This window comes from Hyposmocoma kahamanoa, unplaced genomic scaffold, assembly GCF_003589595.1.
Source record: "Hyposmocoma kahamanoa isolate Upper Pololo Valley unplaced genomic scaffold, ASM358959v1 88, whole genome shotgun sequence".
Lineage (NCBI taxonomy): Eukaryota > Metazoa > Arthropoda > Insecta > Lepidoptera > Cosmopterigidae > Hyposmocoma > Hyposmocoma kahamanoa.
The window spans coordinates 14,385,072-14,409,756 of NW_020654466.1; the positions used below are offsets into that span (position 1 = coordinate 14,385,072).

Sequence of the window (24,685 nt, forward strand, 5' to 3'; positions counted from 1 at the left end):
ACACACACACACACACACACACACACACACACACACACACACACACATGCACGTGCAGCTACTTTTCACGTTAATTATAAGTACTGTCTAGTCTTAGTTTTTATTTTTATGGTTTAACTTTTTTTAACAAGTTTAATCATCTACTCACTTAGTCCTTAACACCGTCACTTGAATAGCTATTTCTAGATTTAATTATTAAGTAATAAGGAGTCCTTATTACTTAATAATTAAATCTAGAAATGGCTATTCAAGTGACGGTGGTGGTATTCAAGGGATGGGGCCTGGTGACTTGTAGAAGAGGTGAAATACCTACATCAAGCACCAGATCCCACAATACACTACTGTAACGTACCTACTAAGATTTATATGGTGTTGTATTTTGTGGTGAGAAGTAAACATATTTATTATTATTGTTTTATTTATAATAATATTACTATTAATAAATATTATTAAAATTTCATCTACTTTACAATAAAACTGTCGACCACTAATTAAAATTTTACCAAAACTGGAAACCTTGCAACATCCTCATTTTACTCTGTCTTCGAAATAAAAACAGACTAGTGTTATAAATAATAAATAAACTTCACCAACTATACATTTGTACGTGAATTGCTTGTTCTCACATCCTTTGTTCGTATGCAGTTCGTATGCTGCAGTTCAAATAGTTAATAATAGTAGAGCTCTTTGTGAAAAAGTTCGTCTATCGAAGTGCTGCCACCTTACCTATTTCTGCCGCCAAGTGTTTCGGTTTTGAAGAGTAAGGGTGCTGGTGAAATTACAGGTACACATGGGACTTGTCAACTTATGTCTCAGGGTGACGGGCGCAGTGGCAGTACCCTCAGATCTTTGCGATTTAAAACTCTGAGTGGCAGTGCAACTGCTATGGACAGGTGTGTCGCTTAACACCAGGCGCACGACTTGTTCGTCCTATCACTTGATATCATAAAAAAATATTGTAAGTATACTACAGAATTTTGTGAAAGTTTTATTACTCGACACAATTCCAAGAAACTGTCTAAACTTTGCCATCAGCACAAACAGAACGACATTACGTAAATTCTCTATAAAGTCGCATCAGGTATTGTCAGATTCCTTAATGCCTCTTCGTGGCCACTGCCGCCGAACTTAACAAACTTTTGGGACAAAATATTTTACTTACTTGACATTGTTTTGTTTCAACCAAAGTATTTATTTCGTATAAGAGTTTGTTGTTTAATTAATTTATACGTGAATCCTTATTTTTTTTCGTGTTCATTTAAAACTTTTAATAAATTTATGGTAGATCAGTAATCATTAGTAGATTCTACATATTTTGCAGAATCGATTTGTGAATAGCTGTTTACTGTGTGATCGCTGTAGACCCACAAAAAGCGTGATTTATGTTTTCCAAATTACTAATTACGTTTTTTAAGTCATTAACATTTACTTTGTTCCAAAATTAGGCACACACAAGTAACTTATTGTGACAGAAAATGTTTACAGATTGTTCCACGTCAAAAGTTTTGTTTTCACAGATCGACTGCGTAAATATTTCATTTGTTTCCACAATGTTTGCCAATTGTGAATAATGGTGTTGTTCATTGATAAATAGCATCTCGTATATTCAATTATCTATCAAGGCTCCAAATCCGCAGGGCGGCCGTCATTGAGGCGTTTTTTTGATACGAACCCCGCTGGGATATTATCGAGACGTATGAAGACGAAGGTTGCCCTTTTATATTTTACACCCTCGTCCTGTAAGGAGCGCTTATATTGTTAAAATATCATTAGTGTCAATCCGTCTTTGAAGATTCATAAATGATACAGGTGGGCGGCACAAGGTGAGATAAATTTGAGCTGATGCCCAAACTACACATGCGGCCCGATTTCTATGAAATTGTCATTTGCATCTCATCTAGGTGGGTTTAGTTTTCGTTGTTAAAATTTCCCCTGCTTTTAAGAAAGTCTTATACTCTTTATAATAACTTTTTGAGTTGTTCAGTTGAGAGCTGACAATTCGCTAGTGTAAACTTAGCCTGGAGAGAAGATCATGTTTGTGTACACTTAGTATTAACTGTAGTTGTATTAGCCGCCTCGAGGTCAGATTACGTACAGGCACAACAGAAAGCGACTGGATGCATAAGCTGATTACCGAGCTTTGCGGAGGGTCTTGGGAGAAGCCTGTGTCTAGTAGCGACAATGGTGATGATAGTACTAATGAAAATGATATTATTCGCTTTACGAGACCAGGCGTTTGGCGGCCAATATTATTTTTGACGAAAGTCGTCTTCATTTGTTTCTGTCAAAGCAGTTCCGGGTATATTCAATTAAAAAACCTTTAGTTTCTGACTTAATGTATCCGTCAGTGACGAAGAGTGGATATTTTCTTAACCCGAAGCCAGTTCGAGCATCCAAAATCACAAATAATAATTGAAATAATTCTTTCCATTAACGTGGGAACAATTCGCCTGCCAATATTATTCAAGCAAACATGTAATATTGCTAATAAAAATTCTTTCGACAAATTTATATGTCGCATAATTGAAACGATACTGAGCATGATCGCTTTTTCGTAAGAGTGAAAGAGGTAGTTGCTCACTAAGTATAATTTTACTATGTCAAAGCGCAAAACAGTCAGGCGTTTTGTGTGGGAAAACTGTACGTTGTCGGATAATATTCGGGCGTTTAGTTTGTTCAAAATTAAGATAAAATGTTGGAGATCATTTACATTAATGCATTATATTTTTTTATTTCTCACCTAGTGGAAAGTGATAATGAGGTCGACGATAGAAGGATGGCTCTTGACACGCTTATATGCCTACGTCTCTGGATTAACCAATTTCTAAAGACAAACCGGCTGAAAACGTGTTATATGAACTCTTCGTTACTGATGACTATCTAAAATGTCAGTGATCGACCACTTCCCATCGGTTCGATACTGGATTCTTAGGCGTTTCATCGAGTTCTAACTTAAGCTCACGTGTCTGAGGGTCGTATTCTAGAACTCTACTCAATGCTCAAGTCAGGACTTGAGTATGATTCAAAGCACTCGAAATCATACTCAAGTCCCTGCCATTAGGGTCGTATTTCCAGTGCTTGTGTTGCCAGTGCAATCCTGACTTGAGCATTGAATAGAGTTCTAGAATGCGACCCCAAGAGCCTTTCTTAGTCACTTATTAGATAAGACTTTCTTTAACTTTCGTTGACGATAAACTCTTCGAGTATTAAGACATTGATCTGGCTATGGGGTTCTTACACTACTTTGAAAGAAATACAGCTAAGCAATGGAACGTAATCATCCCGAAAGTCACTATTAATGAACGTAATTATTTATTTGTCCATGTTAAGTCTAGTTTACACGGGATGGATTGCTTTTATGACGAAATGTGTTTTAATTAAACAACAACTTGTTCATTCATTCGACAAGGGATTGCCTCTTTTACATCAATCCGAGGAGCTAGAACAAAGAAACGTATTGTTGTGGTAAACCCTGAAAGGGATTTATTTCATTACATACTCGTAAATCTAAAGTACAATACAATTTCGCTTTATTTTTTTTTATGTCCTTTCCATTGGAAAATTTACTATCTCTTTAATGCAATCTATTTAGAGACGTGTCCATAATAATAATCTGTTATTGTAAGTTGAGATTTGTTTATGTAACGTAATAATATCCTTAAGGTATTATATTACATAAATAAATATCTTTTACATTTTACAAGTACATTACCGATTATTTATTATTATCTGATAATATTTTTAGTTCTTTGTGATTAAAATTACATTGTATACACTTACACTGTACACGTACTTATTTCCCTGAAATTAAATGAAAGACAGGCTTTTCTTTATCTTTTTAGGTTAGTAATCGAATAAAAAGAAAAGAACTACAACTACAAAAACCTTTTTAATGTAACAAAATAGTTGCATCTATAAAAATATGTTCACTTTGACCTGATAACTAATTTACACGAGGTTAGTTGTAGGTGGCAAGAAGTGCATTCATTGACACGTTAATAATTGACGCGCCAAGTATGAAATTGACAAACTCACCAAGCAATGTACTTCTATTGTTTAAACCCGCCTTTAGCAAAAGCATTTTAATATGTACCTATTTAATTAATTAAATGTCGAATACCGAACTCAAGTTCCCAATTCAGACTATATATTTGAATGGCAAATAGAATAATTAGTGAGAATATTCAATTAACTTCACTGACATTTATTGGAAGTGAAAGAGGGGATCGAATTGCATTTATCTTCAAATTAACGCGACATGGAGATCACAGAAATTATTGAATATATTTATGTACACACTGCAGTACGTTACTTGGGCTTATTGGATAATTAAAAATATCATGAATAAAGTTGCATGTCGTCGGAGAAATTCCATAAAAGTCTAAATAATTTAAAGTTCACAATAGAATTTTGCAAGCGCATTCTTTGCCTAGAAAAGATTCGCTTGTAGTAAAACATAGCTAATATTGATACTGTTACTGAATAGAATGTTTTTACATAATGAATATATTATGAGTTTGAAATAAAGTAACAGAAAATCTTCTTGAAAAAAAAATATACATAGGAAATGATACTATTTTTCCGGATGTAAACCGTGTATATTTGTTTTTTCAAACAAACCAACCTTTCGGGCCCTTTGCCCCATCCCGGTCCCATGGTCACGGTTGACTGAGGTGGTACAGTCATGAACAAGTTATGTCTAATATTAATGCAAACCACCCTATGTTTTCACTATACTCACAAAAGTTATTAAATTTTATTTTTAATTTTACAAAGAAACATTCCAATTTACGCCACATTATGTCATTGCATCAGAGGAAATACTGGATCCCAAACTGGTGTTACGGAGAAAAATCTTCCCTGTTGAAATTAGGATGTTTTTTTAATTTCAATGGTCTCTCGCAGCATCCTAGGTAGATAACGGACTTCTTTTGCAGGGACCTGGGGTTTGTCAAGCTTAATTGAATATGTAGGTTTATCCATGACATGCTCGCAGACTGCAGACTTGTTTACGAAACGTTGCCTTGTTCGAAAAAAACAAATATACAATTACATCCGGAAAAATATTTTCATTTCCTATAAGTTACTGTGGCCAGTATGTATGTATCTCAGTTTTCTAATCCTTGACTTGAATGAGAGCCCTGTTTAGTATTCTTGCAGAGGTTTATCATTTCTTGACGTATTAGGAACTTAGTTAGCGTCATAGGTGCACGTTAATATTTGTGCAATATTCACAAACAATTTTCCTCACATTTTTGTGTTTCTTCGTTATGAAATGCACATAAGAAAATTTTGACATAAGCAGTATAAATTTACTAGAGAAATGTAGTCCTCTCGCTTCGGGAGTTTAGTAAGGAGTAATGACGGAACAAACCAGCGTATGAATAATGTAGGAAAAGGAATTCGAAAACGATTCAAAATTTTAAAACAGGAAAGGTAAAGAGAGTGATAAAAAGGTGGGATGAGGTCGCATCGTCACTGTAGTTACAGTAACGTTCCTTTCCTGTACGTCGGGGGCGCACTGGGCAACAATTGGCAAGTCCTTTCACCATGACTGCAAGCAGCTTATTCGTATGCCATCAATAGAAGAATACTTACACCGGTGAAATATTAAATATGGAATTCATAGCCACTAAGAGTTCTACCTTATTTTTTTGTTTTTAGGGTCTAATATAAAGAATGCACTAACTGACGCCTAACATACAAGTATTCATTACCTTTGTTTAGGCCTTGAAACTACACTATTAGATTTATAAGATTTGGTTATATTAAATGATTGTATAATAATTTCAAAGTACAATGCGAAAAACGCTAAACGCCCTATGCAAATTAAAATGTATTTAATAATATGTTTCCCCAAGCAAGTATGATCTCAGTTTTATATGAAAAATGCAACCGAGACTTTTAAAAGTATTTTAAAATTTATCTAGACGCCCTAGTTATTATAAAGAATACATAGCGCTAAATTTGAATGCGATATTTTCATTCTAATGTACACTGAGCGTTTACGTGATCATAGAAACAATATTGTCTAGGCCTGAATCACTTTAAATATTATGGACATTTGTGTGTACACGAGACCTAAGAAGGTTGAAGTAGTTTTCTTTACATTTAAATTAAGTTACGATGAAATAATATACATCTTTACCTGTATTATTAACGTAAAGTAATCTTGAATATTTCCTTCATTACAACTTTTTAAGTGGGCTGTAACTTTAACAAAAAAATAACATAATACCCGGTGGTACTGTAATTGACACGAAATGGGGGAGAGTGAAATAAAACCGAGGCGTCTGTCTGATACAGACTACATATCCGTAGATCCAACGCCAACGGTTGAACTTACTGAAGGCTGTATTAACTCACGTTTCTAAACATCTAACATGTGTTATTCTTTTATACAATGTACTTATAAACGTTACCTATATTATAAAGAATCTAGTTTTTCTGTATAATTTTTTGAAAGTCTTAAAGGGAATTCGCAATTAATTTGAAAATTTACAAGAAACAATTTTAAATTCCCCAGCGTTTTTAGTTGCTCGGCTTGAAATAAATAGGTCTATCAAAAATATTTATACATGTTAATTTGACTTTCCAATATTGAAACTATATTTATAATAACCGCGTGTTGGAAATTTATATATGGTGGGTCCTTTGAAAAATCTGATAATATAATAACATCAATTAAAGTCCTTTTGACCGAAATCAGAACTAAACCTAAACCTACAACTCGAATGTAAACAATTTTTCTAAACTTTTGGGTAATGTTGTGATAAAGTTATGTTTTCCAAATGATAAAGCATTAAAAGCGATGTTCTACATGAGTGAATTCTATACATGGTATAAAATCGTGTTGCAAAGACGATCTATTTACAGTAATAAGAATTGGTTAGACTGTGATAAGACCATAAAAAAGATTAGTATTGTAACTCACGACTGTTCGGCGAATTTAATGTCTACTCGTCCCTCGCAGCATAGGGTTGTCACATTGTTATCTTAGTTATACCTACATATTGCAAAAAAATATTTGAAACATTTATTTCGAGTATAAATCGCGTATTTTTCAAAATGTGAATAAATCTGAAAAAATAGTTTCATTTCCTCTGTGTAACAATCGAAAAACCTAAGAACTAGATATAATTAAATAAATACAGTATATCACAGTAATATAGTGCCATATTTAAATAACCTTCATCAAATGCAGTACTTACTTATTGATATTTCTACCAGTATCGCTGATTAGTATCTCGACTATGGCAGAAGGATCATGAAATGAAATAAAATGATGATATTTATACAGGGTGTAAATTTGAGACGGAGCAACAAGGCCAGCCACCTGAATCGATGTAGTTACAGGAAAACGGTTCTAGAAGACTATCCATGAATTTTGAAGATATTTTGATTGGCATTCACAGATTTTCAGAGAATGGTACAGTCAGCAAGATAAAAGGCAATTTATACAAAACTTTTTTTTATGCCATTCGATCCAGTCTCTGGTAAGGATCAATAGTCTCTATGGGACCAACTGAGGTAAGACTACTCAAAATGTCAGAATCGCATAAAACTTTTTACCATGCATTTTATAGGGACATATTTAGTAATCAGTTTTATTCTAGGTAGTAGAGACCAGATCGAATATATACAGTATATACCATTTTTTGAAAATCTGTGAATGCCAATCAAAATGTCTTCAAAATTCATAGATAGTCTTTTCGAACCGTTTTCCTGTAACTACAACGATTAAGGTAACTGGCCTTGCTGCCACGTCTCAAATTTACACCCTTATAATATAAAAAATATATACATAACGATACATTTATAAATAAAAAAATATAAATTTGACAACCATGATTAAAATACTGACTGAAAGGTTATCTAAAAATAACTGTGCTTAATTTAATTTTATTATTATATCAATTATAATTTAATCATAATTAACAATATTTTCCAGACGTTTTACGAATATACCATTAAGTTTTCAATTAACAATATGCAAGTACAGTTCCTCAAAGTTATTTGTCGTACGATGATTTAAGAAAATGTAAACGAGTAAGTTCTAAGCGGCAAAATAATGTTTTTTATTTCATTACACTGTCTTGTAACTAGCAATATGACGTGTAGCAAAGTCAGGAGGCATTTTTACCATACAGCCCTAGGGCGGTAAAGATCTTTTTTAATTTTTACGTTCTCCAAAAAGCAGTGGACTTTTTGATTTTATTTATTGAAAATAATACAAATACAGTTCATTTTTATTCGTTGGTACCATGGAAACACAAATTTAAAATATTATTTGTTTCATAAAATTGAAACAAAAAGCTTTCATGCTTAATAAAAATGTTATTCTTTACACAGGTGCAATCGTTAAGTATGTCCAGGCGATTATTAGAACAACTGATATCGAAAGTACGTTACATAATGAGTAAAATAACATCAATCACTTTTACAATTAACTTCTTGAAAATAAAACTAGAACATCCAAAATTTTTACGCTCTTGTACATTTAATACAACATTCGTAAAAACACTTCGGTATTAAACAACTGCAATGAATGCAATATTTTGTACTTACATAAAATAAACATCACTGCTTTTCTTCTATTAAAATATAATTTTATTGCTTTATTTATTGCAGTTTTGTTATCTGTAAATTTATTGTTACCTCAAAAACTAGTATTTCTACGAATGTCATATTAAATGTATGGAAAAATTTAGAGTTAAAATATTGGATATTTCTTGTTTTATTAAAAATAAAGTTATCGATGTCATTTTGCTCATTAGGTAACGTACTTTCGATATCAGTTTAAACTTTTTTGATTTCTCTTATATTTACGGAATAATCGCACATTTAACGATTACACACTGTATAACATTTTTATGAGATACATGACATTTGTAAATAAATATAATATGAATGAACTGTAAGGTTTTTAGTCTAACTTTACTTTTTTTTTAACTTCCTCAGAAGAGCGATGAAAAACATTGTATGCCACACGGGCGGTTACAAACTTTCAGGCCACTGAAAGGCCAAAGGATTTGAATGTCCATCTGTTCATAATTACCTACTTACCGACTTGTAACGCAATGTACTATTAATATTTTCTTAACTTTTGAATAATATTTCAATAATTTGTTTCCGTTACACCCAAACTTATATTTACCATAGGAAATGAAACTATTTTTCCGGATTTAAATCGCGTATATTTGTTTTTTCAAACAAACCGTGTCAACCGTGACCATGGGATCTGTAAAGGGCCCGAAACGTCGGTTCGTTTGAAAAAACAAATATACGCGATTTAAATCCGGAAAAATAGTTTCATTTCCTATGTGTAACAATCGTGAAAACCTAAGAACTCGTTATATTTACCATTTGGTTTAAGTAATTTGTTTGCGTTGGCGTTCAAGCCGTATTGTTTCCATCCGATTTATTTACTTTTCAAATCAAATTTTCGCAGAAATTAAGCCAAAGTGGGCAATGTTATAGAATAGTAGTCGTTCATATTTATAAGTATGGAGTATTATTTGTTATTTTAACAAAGATTTTATTCGAGCTTTATAATCCGCCACAGGCAAGAAATTTGCCTTACAGAATTTTTATCATCCATACTTCGTTTCATAATGGAGAGGCATCGATTGTTAAACCTATAATCTATTTTAAATTCCTATTTTGTGTAGAGTTGTGAACTGTGGATAATTTACATCCTAAGAAGCAGGCGGCCATGCATTTAAGTATTACTAAATTCTTAAGTAATAGGTTATATAAATACAAATACAGAGCTTAGAAATTATTTTTTGTTTGACAGTCGAAAAGGAGAATGAAGACCTCGGCTACATACAGCAGTATGTTGATGGTGGGCACCCTTGCGCTGTTGCTTTGCGCAGTCGTCGCTGCGCCGATGGTAAGATTTATTATAATTGTTTTATTTGGTAGATTAGCATGTTTTTTTCATATCAAGTTTTAAGATATCCTTAAAAAAGCCATGTTCGATGTCAACATTGCTTCAAATAAAAGAACATTTATGAAAATGGTAATTTAAAAATAGGATGTGAATTATGTCACCTTATCATAACTAATGTAATCAATATTTTTAACTATAAGCATATCTGAGATCAGCAAAACTTGATCTACGTCCCCCTCTTATTAGTTTTTTTATATCTTATTTAGTTTAAGTTTTATTCATATATCAGCGAGAATCAGCGAGACCTTATTATGAGATCATGTTCAAAATGATAGTAAATGTCTACATATGAAGTACTCGTACATTCATTTCCGCATTAACAAAACAATTATTTAAATAGCATATCGTTTCACAGACCCTTGTATTTTGCACACTTTCTTGTTTCACAATTTCTGCAATAAAACCATTTGTCAATTGGGTTTCATAATAGTATCAAAACAATTTACTTTCCACTCAACTGTGAAAAACAAGACACATAAATTATTTTCATATTTATTCTTACTACACAAGTGCATAAAGGAGTTTTAAGGAAGGGCTTTTGGAAGGAAGCAATTAGTGTTTCATAGCGGGATACCGGACTCCTACCAGGGAACGCAATGCTCTATGCCTAATGCTAATGCCCCGTACACATAGTTTGTTTTCGACCTACTCTTTTCAATTATACACTCGTGCTTATTTCAGCAGCTTATGCAAATTATTTCATTGTTGTGGTCATGAAATAAATAAATAAAATTTATTCGTGTTTCTACATGTACTTCGTACGGTACGATTGTCACTAAAAAATCGTCAACAAACTCGCTCGATGACATTCGAAAAACATAATTTTCTCTTCGCGTTTTACTCTCATAACCAAATTTATTATTTGTCAGCGTGCATAGGGTTCGATCTGGACACGTTCCTTTAACAAATTTTTGTATCTGATGCGGATTCCTGAGGATGTTCATCATTTGCTCCTGGAGTGTGTTCGGCGGAACCTCTCAGGACGCAGTTATTTGCACAGGTTGGTTTCCATACCTACATTTAATGTTGGGTGGTTTCAGTCTGTTTTGTCGGAGTCAACATGTAGTGCCGCGAAGATTTTGTGTAAATGTTTGATTAGGTAGTATTTTGATATATCTGTCTGGATTTTATTAAGTGTTTTCTTGAGGTATTGTTTTTCTAATGGGACTGACATACTGAATGATGATCAAAACCCCTAAATAAATAAAGAATAAAAAAATATTTCCTTTACGGCGGCCACTAGGCTAATGCCAGTGTTAGTTTTTTGAGAATAATATAACAATTATGACGAGCATCGCCAGTGTCAGTGAATAAAATTAGAAATCTCTCTCGACACGAGTTGAGTTTAAGCCAAATTTCAACTTTTCAAAATTTCAACAACGTACACTAAAGCGATTTCATGTGTTCAGTTTTTTAATTAACTAAGGTTCCAAGGACTTCAAACGCGTTTTCTTTAGTCTTAATTAATATTCTTATACTAAACATAAAGACAAAGGAATTTGAGGTATTTTCATTCCATCTACTCAGAAAAACGTCACTGACTTCGAAAGAGGAACTTATAACGGATTTTAATTTCTAGGGACCAGTGACAGTTGAATTTTTAGCATGAATTTTGAAACCAATTTTTAATAATACAGCGCTATCATAAAGATCAAAAGAAGATTGTTTGTATTCCATTTTTGAAACTCTATCGGGTTGTTATTGTAAAATCTACTCGTATAGTCTCGATCAATGATACTTATATATTCTCTCGATACAATCGTTCTTCAGTACAACGAAGGGTACAAGTGGCTATATTAGCAAACGGACGTTAAGATAGTTACTGTTCTTCCCTTCCTTTATATATGCCAGAAGATAAATGTAATGATATATGATATGAGATGATAAATGTAAGCATTAAAAAAGTTCATATATTAATATATGAACTTTTTTTTTTTTTTACACTCATAGCCCCGCACTAGGGAAACCCTGTATCGTGGGTGCCATGAACACACACATGGACAATCACAAATTACACCTAAACTCACGAGAGAAACAAATGTAGGCTATACAAATATTTCTCCCGGCCCGGAATCGAACTCAGCATCGCACCTAACGAAATTTTCATCATCAATAGACTATGTCACTCAGTTGCAATCAAAACTACTGGATGAATGTAAAAAAAATTTGGTCTCATTGAAATTAACACACTCACAGCGTTGAGAACAATAGATGGCTCTATCGTTATGTCGTTTCAAAAGTTCCATTTCCAAGATGCAAATGCATGTTGGAAGGCGACCCAAAAATTAAAAAACATTATTAAGGAAGACATCACAATGTCAACCTGTGGATCTGAAGAAGAAACCTCCACCGAAGATTTCGATTTTTGGTCACATCACAAACTCCTCGCAGTTGGCCAAAACCAGCGGCGTTTCAATTTGTTTGGCTAATCCAGTTTGCGCTTTAAAAACCAACCTATTAGAGCAATGGGAAGATTTAAAACACGTATTCCCAGCATTATATAAACAAGCGCGAATATATCTAAACATTGTCGGTACCTCTGTACCCCGCGAAATGCTGTTTTCCAAAGCGGGTGCAACATTCCCTACTTCCAGAAATAGTCTAACAGGCAAACATTTAGAAAAACTAATATTTTTGGAAAGCACTACAAAAACGGACTTTCTTCATAGAATTCTTTTTAAGACATATTTTCGTATCAATAACTTATAACTTAGAACTTACTGTTTTTATATATTTTATTCTAAATTTTACATAAACCATCGATAAGAGTAAGTATCGATACTTGTCAATCGATACCGTGCAAGTATCGATACTTTTCAATCGATACCGTGCAAGTATCGATACTTTACGACTGATACTGTATCGAGTAAAAATATCAATACTTCAGTGGTATCTTTTCATCCCTAATCTTACCTGGTGACACCTTACCTACCAGAGCGGCCATTTTATGCTAAAATTAGATAACAACAAAGCATCTGCGTACACTGCTGTCCTTAATACGTCTATTACAGACCATAACACCTTATTTTTGCCCTTACAAATAATACATTTACCCGCACAGGGCCAAACAAATTGTAAGTTTTGACTATGATTTCCTTTGAATTATATAATTACTTCCATCCAAAGGTTGTCTGGTAGAAATCGCTTAAAGCGATAAGACCGCCCATTGTACCACCGCTTATTTTTAATTTAATTGTATTGTATTTGTTTCCTTTTTTGGTGTACAATAAAGAATTTTTGTATTGTATGATGAAGCAATAAAAAACCTTAAGAACAAGCATAAAAGTAGAGTTTCAACTCTCCTTTTTAGTGACAACCCTCATGTTAAGTTAATAAGTTTTTAAATCCATTCCAAAAAGTAAACGCATTATTAAGGCGTGGATTACCCCTGGAATCTTTTTTTGCATGAAAACCGTAACAAACTGCAACTTAAGTCTCGAGCTAATGCACACGACGAGATCCTGAAAGTCACATTTAAGCGATATCTTAACTTTTGTAACAATTTAATAAAGAAACTAAAACGTAAATATGAAAGAGAACTTCTATAAAAGAACCCCCGGTCACTTTGGAAAACAATAAAATCAATAACTCATTTTAAATCAACAAAAACAGACAACCGCGAGCTGCTAAACGCGCAACAATCCCCAGGCAACTCTGTTAATCATGTAAATTCGTTCTTTGCTGGAATTGGTCGAACTTGGTAGAACTTTGGCCTAAAATATCCTAAATAAAACAACACCTATGACTGGACACTACGAGGACCAAGCTGACCCTGTCCTCATTTGCTCTGCTAGACACTGACCCTCAAGAGGTACATAACACTATTATGGGCCTGAAATCAGACAGTGCACCTGGATATGACAATATCCCTGCCAAGTACCTAAAAATGGTTAGAGCCGATGTAGCCCCTGTAATTAGTCACTTGATCAATGTATGTTTCTCTAAAGCAGTCTTCCCTGTACCATCAAGAAATCCATTGTAACGCCAGTGTATAAATAAGAGTGGTGAGAGAGACATACTCATTAACTATAGGCCTATCTCAGTTCTGCAGTAGTATCTAAAATCATAAAAAAAAAATATTATTAAGAGGTTGATAGCTTATCTAAATAAATTTGACATTCTTTCGAATTAACAGTATGGCTTTCGCCAGTGGAGATCTACTGAGGACGCCATTCTAAAGCTTACAACCACAATTACACAATTACAACAACAAAAAGAACTGCCTCTGTGGCCGAACGGTTACCATGCCGGACTGCCACGCAGAGGTTCCAGGTTCGATTCCCGGGCCGGGAGAAATATTTGTAAGACCTACATTTGTTTCTCTCGTGAGTTTGGGTGTAATTTGTGGTTGTCTATATGTGTGTCCATGGCACCCGCGATACAGGGTTTCCCTAGTGCGGGGCTATGTTGAGTGTGTGTGTTATTATTATTATTATTGTTATTATTATTATTATTATTATTACAATTATTAACTATGTGGACAAGGGCAAAAAATGTTTCGCCATATTTCTAGATTTAAAAAAGGAGTTTGACACAGTCTCTCTCCCCATTCTTGTACACAAATTAGAACGAATAGGAATAAGAGGACAGCCCCTAAAATTGCTAAGTGACTACTTACATGGTCGAACTCAGCAAGTAAAACCTGGAAAATACGTAAGTGAGGATCCAGATATCACTAACGGGGTGCCCCAAGGAAATGTTATAGGTCCAACGCTCTTTGTCAGTTACATAAACGGTTTCACTAGCCTCACTGTTGAACATGGACACATGTTATCTTATGTCGATGAAACAGTCATTGTATTTGAGGGTTCAACTTGGAAATCGGTGTTCGATATTACTGAACTGGGTCTTCATAGGGTGTCTGAGTGGCTAAAACGTAACCTTCTGACATTAAACATTGCCAAAACTAGCTATATGTGTTATATAGTTATATAAATACACTAGTACTCAACCACAAAAAGATTTTATACTTAAAATACATACATACTTGTAACAATAAAGGTAGACCACGGCGTAATTGTATGGAAATACAGAGAGTTGCTTCTACCAAGTATCTTGGAGTCATGCTTGATCAGCGCCTATTACCTATGGCATTCACATATTGAATATGTAAACGGCAGAATTAGGAAACTGGTTTGGCTATTTAACACACTAAGATACATTGCAGACAAAACATTACTTGACCAGTTGTACATTACCTTGGCACAATCAATAATGAGTTATTGTATTGTTGTAAGGGGCGACGCAAATAAAAATAAATTTCTAGAAGTGGAGAGGGGGCAGCGATGTATCCTTAAGGTGATGTGCTCCAAACCATACAGATTTCCTACTAACGAACTTTACTAATTTAGTGGTCACCTCTCAATGAGGAAACTGTACATCCTATTTGCAGTACTAAAGCTACATAAATCCCTTCCTTATAATTCTGTGCTTATGTCTCGTAAACGGAAAAAGATTTTAGTACCTCAACCAATTTCTATATCTGTACTCGCCAAAAGGTAATTTATAGTAAAATCGGCACATTTATATAACACTGTCAACCAAAAAAGAAATATTTGCCATTTAAACTTGTACAATTGCAAAAAAGCGTTTACAAATTGGCTGTTGTAACTTAATTTAGAAGAAAAGGAGACATAATACTTAACGTATTCACACACAATGCTCTCTCAGGAATAAAAATGTAAGTTTTCTTATTTTTGTACTTACGCTGTACATTTATTATATTGTGCATTTCTATACTTTGCCTCCTCGATATAGTTTCTACACCAATAAAATTTCTAGCCTATAATAATAATAAATAAATAATCAAAGTTAAGCAAACTACAATTCATCATACTCATTAAACTCTACTACTCATTCGTAAGGCAGGTTCTTCTGTGAGGAATGTACAATAAATTGAAGATATTGGTAAATAAACATTTGTATACATTTGTTATTTACAACAATTATTGTAATTTATTTAAGTTTAGTTTACATTTATCATTTACAACATTTTTGTAGGTTCGTTAAGCTTAGCATATCGCATCATCTTTGTTAACTTGTATAATTAGTGCAATTAATTTTGTAACGTAGGAATCAATAGTTTATTTCATACAACTAAAAGATAACGGAAGAGCGGGACTTCCTGTCATAGGTGGATGACACGTACTAGGAAGTCCCAACCTTGTGTAAAAACAACTAAAAAAAAACAGAAATTAGCTTTTTATTTTTCTTTTGTTTTTCAATTATGATAGCCTCTATCTAGAAAAAAACTTTGGACCTTTGTAAACGAATCAACCTGTTTGAATAAAATCTGAAAATGAAACAAAATCTGATATTCTTATCAAAGAAACTTATGCAGGTGTACAAATCCCTCCTCGGTCGTCATTTGCTTATAGTTCCAAATTGAAGATTTAAGAAAGTGATTAAACGTGTAGCCTCAGTATGTTGTAATCTGAGCATGTAGTTTAAACAGTGGTTAAGCGTACTGGTGCCATGTACGTCCATTTTAAATTAAAACGGCCACTTTTACTGGCAGTACATATATGTATATAGATTTTAAGGCTTTCATGTTGTTCACTAAATGGTTATGATGAATTATATTATCATGGTCACGGGTTGACTGCCATAGAGCGTTTAACCATTCCGAAATATCAGAAAAACAAAAATAACTCATGTCGGGGTAAGAAATCTGTACAGGGATAGATAGAGATAGAGAAGTATTTATTCGTAAGCGTACACTGTAAATACAGTGTACATATTTACGATTACACTTATAGTTCAGCGTACAACACGCTGGCAGTAACTGGCATACAAATGTTAATAGCAAATATTATGCAATGTTCGTATTTATTCATAAAGTCATATTACATTATATAATTAAGAAGCTTTTTGAATATTTTTTTTTTATTATGATTTAACAAAAAAAAAGAAACGCTTGTCAAAGCAATAAATATGTAGCGGGTCGTCTCAGGCTTCAAAATTTAAATGTAAAAACTCATTTACATTATAATAACAATTTGTCACAAGCAATTCTATTCTTACTTTCTTAAATCTAGGCGTAGGTAACATTTTTATATCGTAAGGTAGTACATTACATAATTTTACGCACATGTTATAACTATTCCTTTGAAAACATATAGTCGTGTGCATATGTCGGGCCAAACAATAGGGATATCGGGTTAAAAAAGGAACATTTTTTGTAGTAAATAAATGACTATATTTATTGACAAAAATACACATCTCGAATATATACAAGGAAGGAAGGGACAATATTCTTAGTTTTTTAAATAATGGTTTGCAGCTATCTCGCATACCTGCACCACACATCGCCTTTACGCACTTTGAACAGAAAGAATGTGTGTAATTAGTGATAATATTTTTTTAGTATATATACTAATAATTAGAAACATTGGATTACTAACTTACAATATTGCAGCAATACATGCGATTTGAGTCAAGTATAAGATAGCATTAGGGTCTCACTTTCATTAAACAACCCGCAGTCTGCTCAGACTAGAGGAAATGTTGAACAGTAACAAAATCCTAATACAAATAATGTAATTTGTTGACCAAAAAGTCCGCACGATTTTTGCTACTAACTAAATTTAAACAAAATATCATAGCATCAGTGTATCAAATGTCATACGATCATTTTTAAAATAATATTTTAGCATGCATTTTAAGAATAAGTGGGAAAGTTTTATATCTGTACCTAATTCATGAAAAATCCCAGAACTAGTGAATCGTAAAAACGTCATATTTGATCATGATCCAAACCACACATCTCTATCTCTACAAAGCCGTCAAAATCTATTGTAGATAAGTTGGAATGTAATCCTTCGTCCTCACTATTCGCCCGACGTAACCTCTTTAGATTTTCAGTTGTTTCGGTCTTTACAAAATTCTTTGAATAGACACTACATTGAAAACGAAAAGACTATCAAAAGACCCTAAAGGTGGTTTTCCACCGGCGAGGCAGGGCGAGACGAGGCGAGACGAGGATTGAAATTTGTATGACAAAATTGCAATTCTTTCCTCACGCATCTATGGTGGAAATGGTCTGGATTAGCGAGGATGGGCGTGGCGAAAATTGAAATATTTCTTGATGTAATATTGAACCGTATCGCTGCCTACGTAGAGTATTATACTTTGCAACGGATACAAGATTTCTCGCGCGAGCTCTCGCAATCTCGCGGGTGCCCGCACGGTCTCGCGCAAGCTTGCGATGGCTATTAATATCAATCGCGAGATTGTGGGGTACGCACGATTTGCAATTAAAAAAATATGGTTTCATCTGATTCTTCTTCCGTTAACATGTTTAATAATAATAATTTATGAAGTAACAACTTGAGCCGCGAATTTATCGCTACATGAATTGAATATCACATGGTCTTCACTGTCCAGTCACAGTGCGAGCTTGCGCGAGATTGCCATGGCTCGCGCGAACTCGTGATGGCTCGTGCGAGCTATAATGGCAGTTTTTGGTGGTAAGGCCGGCAAGATTTCTATTCTCGTCTCGCTTCGCTGGTGGAAAACTACCATTAGAGCTATGTTTTTATAAGTCAAGACAGGAGTTTTTGTTAAAAAGGTTTTCTAGAATTATTCGAAAGATGGCATAGGTTGATATAGATAAAAATGTCCAATAAAATAAAAATTTAAAAATGAAAATATATAACAAGGAAACCTTTAATCAATTATCATTATCGTTTTCCTTGTTATATATTTTTAATTTACACTGCGATACAGCACGGATTTTTCCAATACAGTGAATAAACATAGTAACATTACTCTGACACCTTGTTCTAACTCTAACTTGGTTAGACCTATGGAATATTTTGCTGTATTCTTCACTCAAATATTGTAGATACACTTGAATAGTTTCGTACAATAGATTTGCAGATTGTGGCATGTGAAAAGGTCGAGCTTGCTCTAGGTACCTGAACCAGATTGAGTGTGAATATTTTCTAAAAATTAAAGTACTTAAAATAGATTCAGGTGTTACTTTGCGGAAATCCATGTTAATAAAAATGGAAGAAATTTAATTTGCTACTCCACGAACACAGTGTTAATTCGTGCAAAAGAGCTGCGCTTGAAATTAATTTTTTTTTCATGCAGTCAATTTTCCCACTCTCCCTCCGCATTAACTTAATAAATGACACAAAAAAGCGCTATTACAGATACCACAACCAAAAACATACTCGACACGTGTTTCGCTTCTCTACGAGGCATCCTCAGGGGTTGTTGAGTATTCGACGCATATTACTTAATAGTTCGAAGAATACTATAATTATAGTACACGAATATACCTGCATAACATGTTTAAAAAAATGGCGACAAAATAAGCGAAAGTAATTTGAAGTTATTTTTTGTCAATTTTATTTTTTATGTATTTTTTATATTTTCTTCGCTAAAATGAGTTCTAATAAGAATAATGAACTGATTTAAACTCCGCCTAATTTAAAACAAGAAACAAAATTTTTCATGGAATATTTATTCATATGTTTTTTATTTTTCCTATACATTCTCCTTCATTCTTTAGTATTTATTTCCTCGCATTGTTTGAGAAAAGCACTTTATATACCTCGACAGGAACGTGAGTTGCCTGACTCGGATAAAGTAAGGTCGAGCGCAGCGAGGTCCTATGACTCATACTCGTTCGTATTTACTCTCCGACCTCTGCAACAATGTAACTATTACTACCATTTTTATTTACTTATGTGATCAGCGTGTACAGAGGATGCAAGCGGGTATTGTGTCAGTAACGTTTGTAGCAATTGACATAACTGGGCTCTATCTACTTCTCAGTTAGACAAGCGCGATATAAGTACGTTAGGTATTCGATTAAAATCGCAAACGGTTATATAGGTACGCTGCAATCACATAACGTAGTGAAGCAAGTGCAGCTTGAGAAGGTTTGATTAATCTTGTATTATACGGCGTCGTTTCACGTTATGAAAGTTGATTAGGTCGCATTGCATCGTAACGGTTAGTTTATTACTACCTACTACCAGGACCGTCCTTCCGAGTAACTCTAAGTTAATTATTGTTCACGCTAACTAAGCACGTGCTATTACGTTCGGACGCTTGTGATTGAAAATCTCGCGAAGCAAAATACTGTTCTTTTTATTTACTATTCGTTTTTAGTTCTTCTACATTACTGGAAACATTAAAAAATTAAAAAAACATCTAGAAATGAAATTACTAGAAACAAAATTCACTGGATGAATATATTTACATAATTTGTTATATATTATTATGTATACATAATATACTAATACGCATGCAAGGTAAAACAAACACATACGTCTATAATTCGTTAATCTAAGAAATTCCCAACAACTTTTGTTTAGCAACGTTGTTTGAACGAAGTATCTCGCACTTCAACATTTGTTGCACAAGTATTCCAATACTCAAACAAAGCAAACATTTGTATTGGTTGTTAGGGCACACAATATACGAGCACTACGTGTTATAGGTGAACCTATACAGCTATTTTTGCCTCAAAATTAGCGCAAGTATTTTTCCTTTTGACAGCGCTCAAAGTCGTCAACTTTGAGTTACTGTTAGAGAAGTTAAATCTTTCCCGCACTTATTTGTGTAACTATAGGTAATTAAAATAAATATGTAGATAACTTAGTGTAATATTCAGTTTATTGAATATCACAATGTTTTACTACCATGATATTCAATTATTAAAACCAAAGACTCTGATGATGAAATCTGCCACAAGTACATAAAATAATTGTTAAGGTCTGTTGGTTCGTACCGTAGTTCAGTTGTCACGGTATTTAATTTATTTTATTTATTTCTCCACAGATATACAATTTATACTTATTCTAAAGACCTTGCCAACCTGGGCATCAGGTTGTTGGCAAGACAACGCTGTTTTACATTACCTCGTCTATCTCTCTCTATCTATCTATTCTAGTTATTTCTTCATTAATTAAGTGACATTAAATACTAGCTAATTTTCTAAAGTAAAACAGTCTTTGCTAAATAATACTATCTCTAATCTTATGATGATGTAATGTTTGTTTATTTATAAATAATAATATTTTTTTACAAAAACATTACATCACTTAGCAATATTTTTTTTAATTTCTTTTTCAACATTTTTTTACTAACGTTCGTACTTTCTTTGAGCCAGTCTATTTTATTGTATATTTTTGGTGTAACATATTTATCTGTTCTTTTTCCATAATTATTATTAACTTTACATTTATTTAATTTCCTTTCTCTAACTCTTTTTGTGTTATACCTGTTATATATCAATAATTTATCCTCACTCTTATAATAATTTTCAATGGCTATCACAAATTTTACTTTTTTACCAGTTGGCAATATTTTACATATTTTAAATAATTTTTCATAATCGTCTTTATATTTTTTCTTGGTGTTTTATATGTATCTTAACTGATTTTTTTTAATATCCTGGATATAGGTTTTGTAAGTACGACAAAATATACTTAAACCATAGCTACTCAATGAGCCAGCCAGTGCATAGTACACCACAAGCAACATCCGCTTATTCAATATTCAAACTATTTCATAAAATTTACTAATAATATGTCTTAACGTATGCTGAGGGCGCTTGAAGCTGATTTTTGGCGAAGTTGATTTTTTTTGTAATATCATTAAAACGCGTACGGGATTTGGCGATTTTCATACAAATTGTTTTACAACCTTTTCGAGATATTTAATCTACGTCTCACCTGATAGAAAGTAACGATGACGTCGACGATGCAGAACGTACACCAAAAATGCCCAAGTATAGCGTTCAGAGAAAAGTCTGCAGGAAGGGAAATTCCGCTACACAGCCGTTCGCACATAACTGTGGAAACAAAACGCTTCGTATGAATCCTTGAAATATCTAGAACATGGGGGTGGAACCCTAACCTACGTTTATTCCTCCGATTAAGGAAAAGGGATGGCGGAATTAAATCATGTAATTCCATCACACGCTCTCCGTGATATATCCTGTTGAATACCGATACGCAGGCAACTTTACGGCGATGTTCAAGGCTCTGCAGCTTCGCCTCTATGTGACGGAATAGAAAGTTTGTGTATTCCGGTATATTGAGATTAAATAATTACGTTCTTTTTTTTTATCTCAATAGACATAAATTAACTATATAAAATAATAGACATAGCTCTTCGGATAAGCAAGCTGAAGTGGCAGTGGGCTGGACATATCTGCCGAAGAACCGACAACCGCTGGGGTAAACGAGTTCTTGAGTGGAGACCACGACTTGGCAAACGTAGTGTGGGACGCCCTCCAGCCAGATGGAGTGACGATCTGCGGAAGATTGCTGGCAGGAAATGGATGCGTCAAGCCGAGAACAGGGCGAAATGGCGTGCATTAGGGGAGGCCTATGTCCAGCAGTGGACTGCAATAGGCTGATGATGATGATGATGATGAAACCATAGATATAGGTCTAAACGGACGAATCCTACCAATTTAAATTGTTTAGATGTGTCGAAATTATTTAAATTGTAAACACCTGTACAAATCCGAATTAATCACTGCTTACATTCTTACTTATTGCTTTTTGTGACATGTATCACTTTCAAAATCGACGATCGGATCCAATTTTACGTTAAGGGTTAGAGCCTACATAACATAAATTGTATTTAACCCAATACGACACCAGTGACAATTAATTAAAGGATTACAAGTTGACCATCATCATATTTCGGAATATTTAAATACTTTTTTTCTGACATCAAGAACATTAAAAGCAAGATTCTATGATAGAGTCTGTTTTAAATATTCAAAGTAAATTGTGAATGTTAATATACGTATCTGTTGGGTAGGATGCGGAAGACGAGCAGACGCAGAACGGCATGGAGGCACATTCCAATGATATCAACGACGTTGACTACTCCGGATCCATGGACGCCATCAATACTGCTGCTCTAAGAAAACTACTTCTGCAACTCGATGCTGACGACAGGTAATCGATTCACAATTATTATTATAGAATCCAGCTAACTCAGGCTTATATCTTCATACATTGGTAGATTGCCGCCTGCCGTTCAGATTCTAGATCAAAACTGCAATAGTCCCCAAAGTCAACTGCTTCCGTAGCCGAACGGTTACCATGCTTGTCTGCAACGCAGAGGTCCCAGGTTCGATTCCCGAGCCGGGAGAAATATTTGTATGGCCTAAATTTATTGCTCTCATGAGTTGGGTATAATTTGCGGTTGTCTATGTATGTCCATGGCACCCGCGATACAGGGTCTCCCTAGAGCGAGGCTATCAATGTGTGCATTAAAAATAGTTATATAACAGTGTTGATTTTAATAGCCACCAGGTATAAATAAAAGTACGAATTCAAATTTGAACACTAACTCTACGATCAAAAAAAAATTAAAAATAAACACATGCAAGGTAGCACTATTCTGATATATACAATACATACTTGTTATGCATTGTATATACCAGAATGTGCATGTCGTAGAACGTAGAACACATATGTAGTTTATACCTCCACTTTATTATTATACTTATATATAGCGTTAAAATTTGTATCCATTAAGTACGTGATCAGCTTATCCTTTTTATATTACGACCACGATTCATTTTATATTTAAGCATAATCCGGAAATAAATGTCTAAACTGGAAATTACTGATTAGCATAATCCAGACAGAAAAATAGGGAATAATACATGAAAAAATTAAGTACCGACTGAAATGCCCAAGGATTAATTACTTGCAACCTACCATCGTCAATTTATTTCACTTTGTGCGGTGCTATTATTCGTAAATCATTGCAGACTGGCCCGTGTAAGCCGGTCATGGCCGCAAGCTGAGCCGCGCAGCTGGGGCGTACGGGCGGTTCTAGACGGAAGGCTGGCGAGGCAGTGGCGCGCGGACAAGAGGCAGGTGCGATTCCGTCAGTGCTACTTCAACCCTATCTCCTGCTTCCGCAAGTGAACTCCCTACACACCGCTGAAGCCTACCTCGCTCTCATACGACCTGAACGCCTAGAATGGCTAGGCGCTACAGTCGACTCACGTTAGGTCCATTTTTCACCACTGCTACTAATTTTTAGCAAATGAAGCACAGTTCCTTATTTACCGTATGTTTACCGTCTATTCTTTCAATTATCAAATGTCAAACACATCGAGGTTATAACAAATGTCTTAATTGTGTGCTTGTTAATTACTAGAACAAACGTTATAAACATGAAATTGTTTTATTTTGAAATTTCGGTAGCAGTGCAATAAATTCATCTAATATACTCTCTGACTTTTGCTATGGTTCTTTTAGTACACGCTGAATAAAAGACAATGTAAATAAATTTAGAAACATTTTCTAAATCTCAGGAGTTCTCACTGGTAACATTTTAAAATAATCGACTATTTTTCATTAGATATAAGCGTTACAATGTATTATTAATATTTAGAGTCAAAAGTACATTTCTATAAATTCTTCACAAAGAATTCTTAACTTTTTGAGAAATAAGTAGTTTGCTCTAGTCAATGTATTGTTCGCCAAAGGTGTATATCCAGTCTTTAGTTATTAAGTATTTTCTAAGATTCGATAAACCGGAACGATATGTATTAATAAATTAAAATAAATATATAAAAAGTAAATATCCAATGTGTAACTGGTATTTAATTTGTAATAGTCACGATGTCTATCCTAGTCCTATTTCAATGTATATTTTTGTAGAATTATTGCCTATACTTTGAGAACTTCCGTACAACTTAAATGTAAAAAACTTAAGTATTGCGTAACATAT

At 33.9% G+C, this 24,685-nt stretch overlaps 1 protein-coding gene across 1 annotated transcript in view; it reads left to right on the plus strand.

Annotated features, from left to right (window-relative positions):
* LOC113235852 (allatostatin) overlaps positions 1 to 24,330 on the plus strand; it is a 46,469-nt gene extending 22,139 nt beyond the window's left edge. The window contains exons 2-4 of the mRNA XM_026471775.1: positions 9,800 to 9,895; positions 22,751 to 22,890; positions 23,715 to 24,330. Of these exons, the coding sequence (XP_026327560.1) occupies positions 9,812 to 9,895; positions 22,751 to 22,890; positions 23,715 to 23,874 (384 nt within the window). The 5' untranslated portion in view covers positions 9,800 to 9,811 and the 3' untranslated portion in view covers positions 23,875 to 24,330. The remainder of the gene's footprint in view (positions 1 to 9,799; positions 9,896 to 22,750; positions 22,891 to 23,714) is intronic.
* The last annotated feature ends 355 nt before the right edge of the window (positions 24,331 to 24,685 follow it).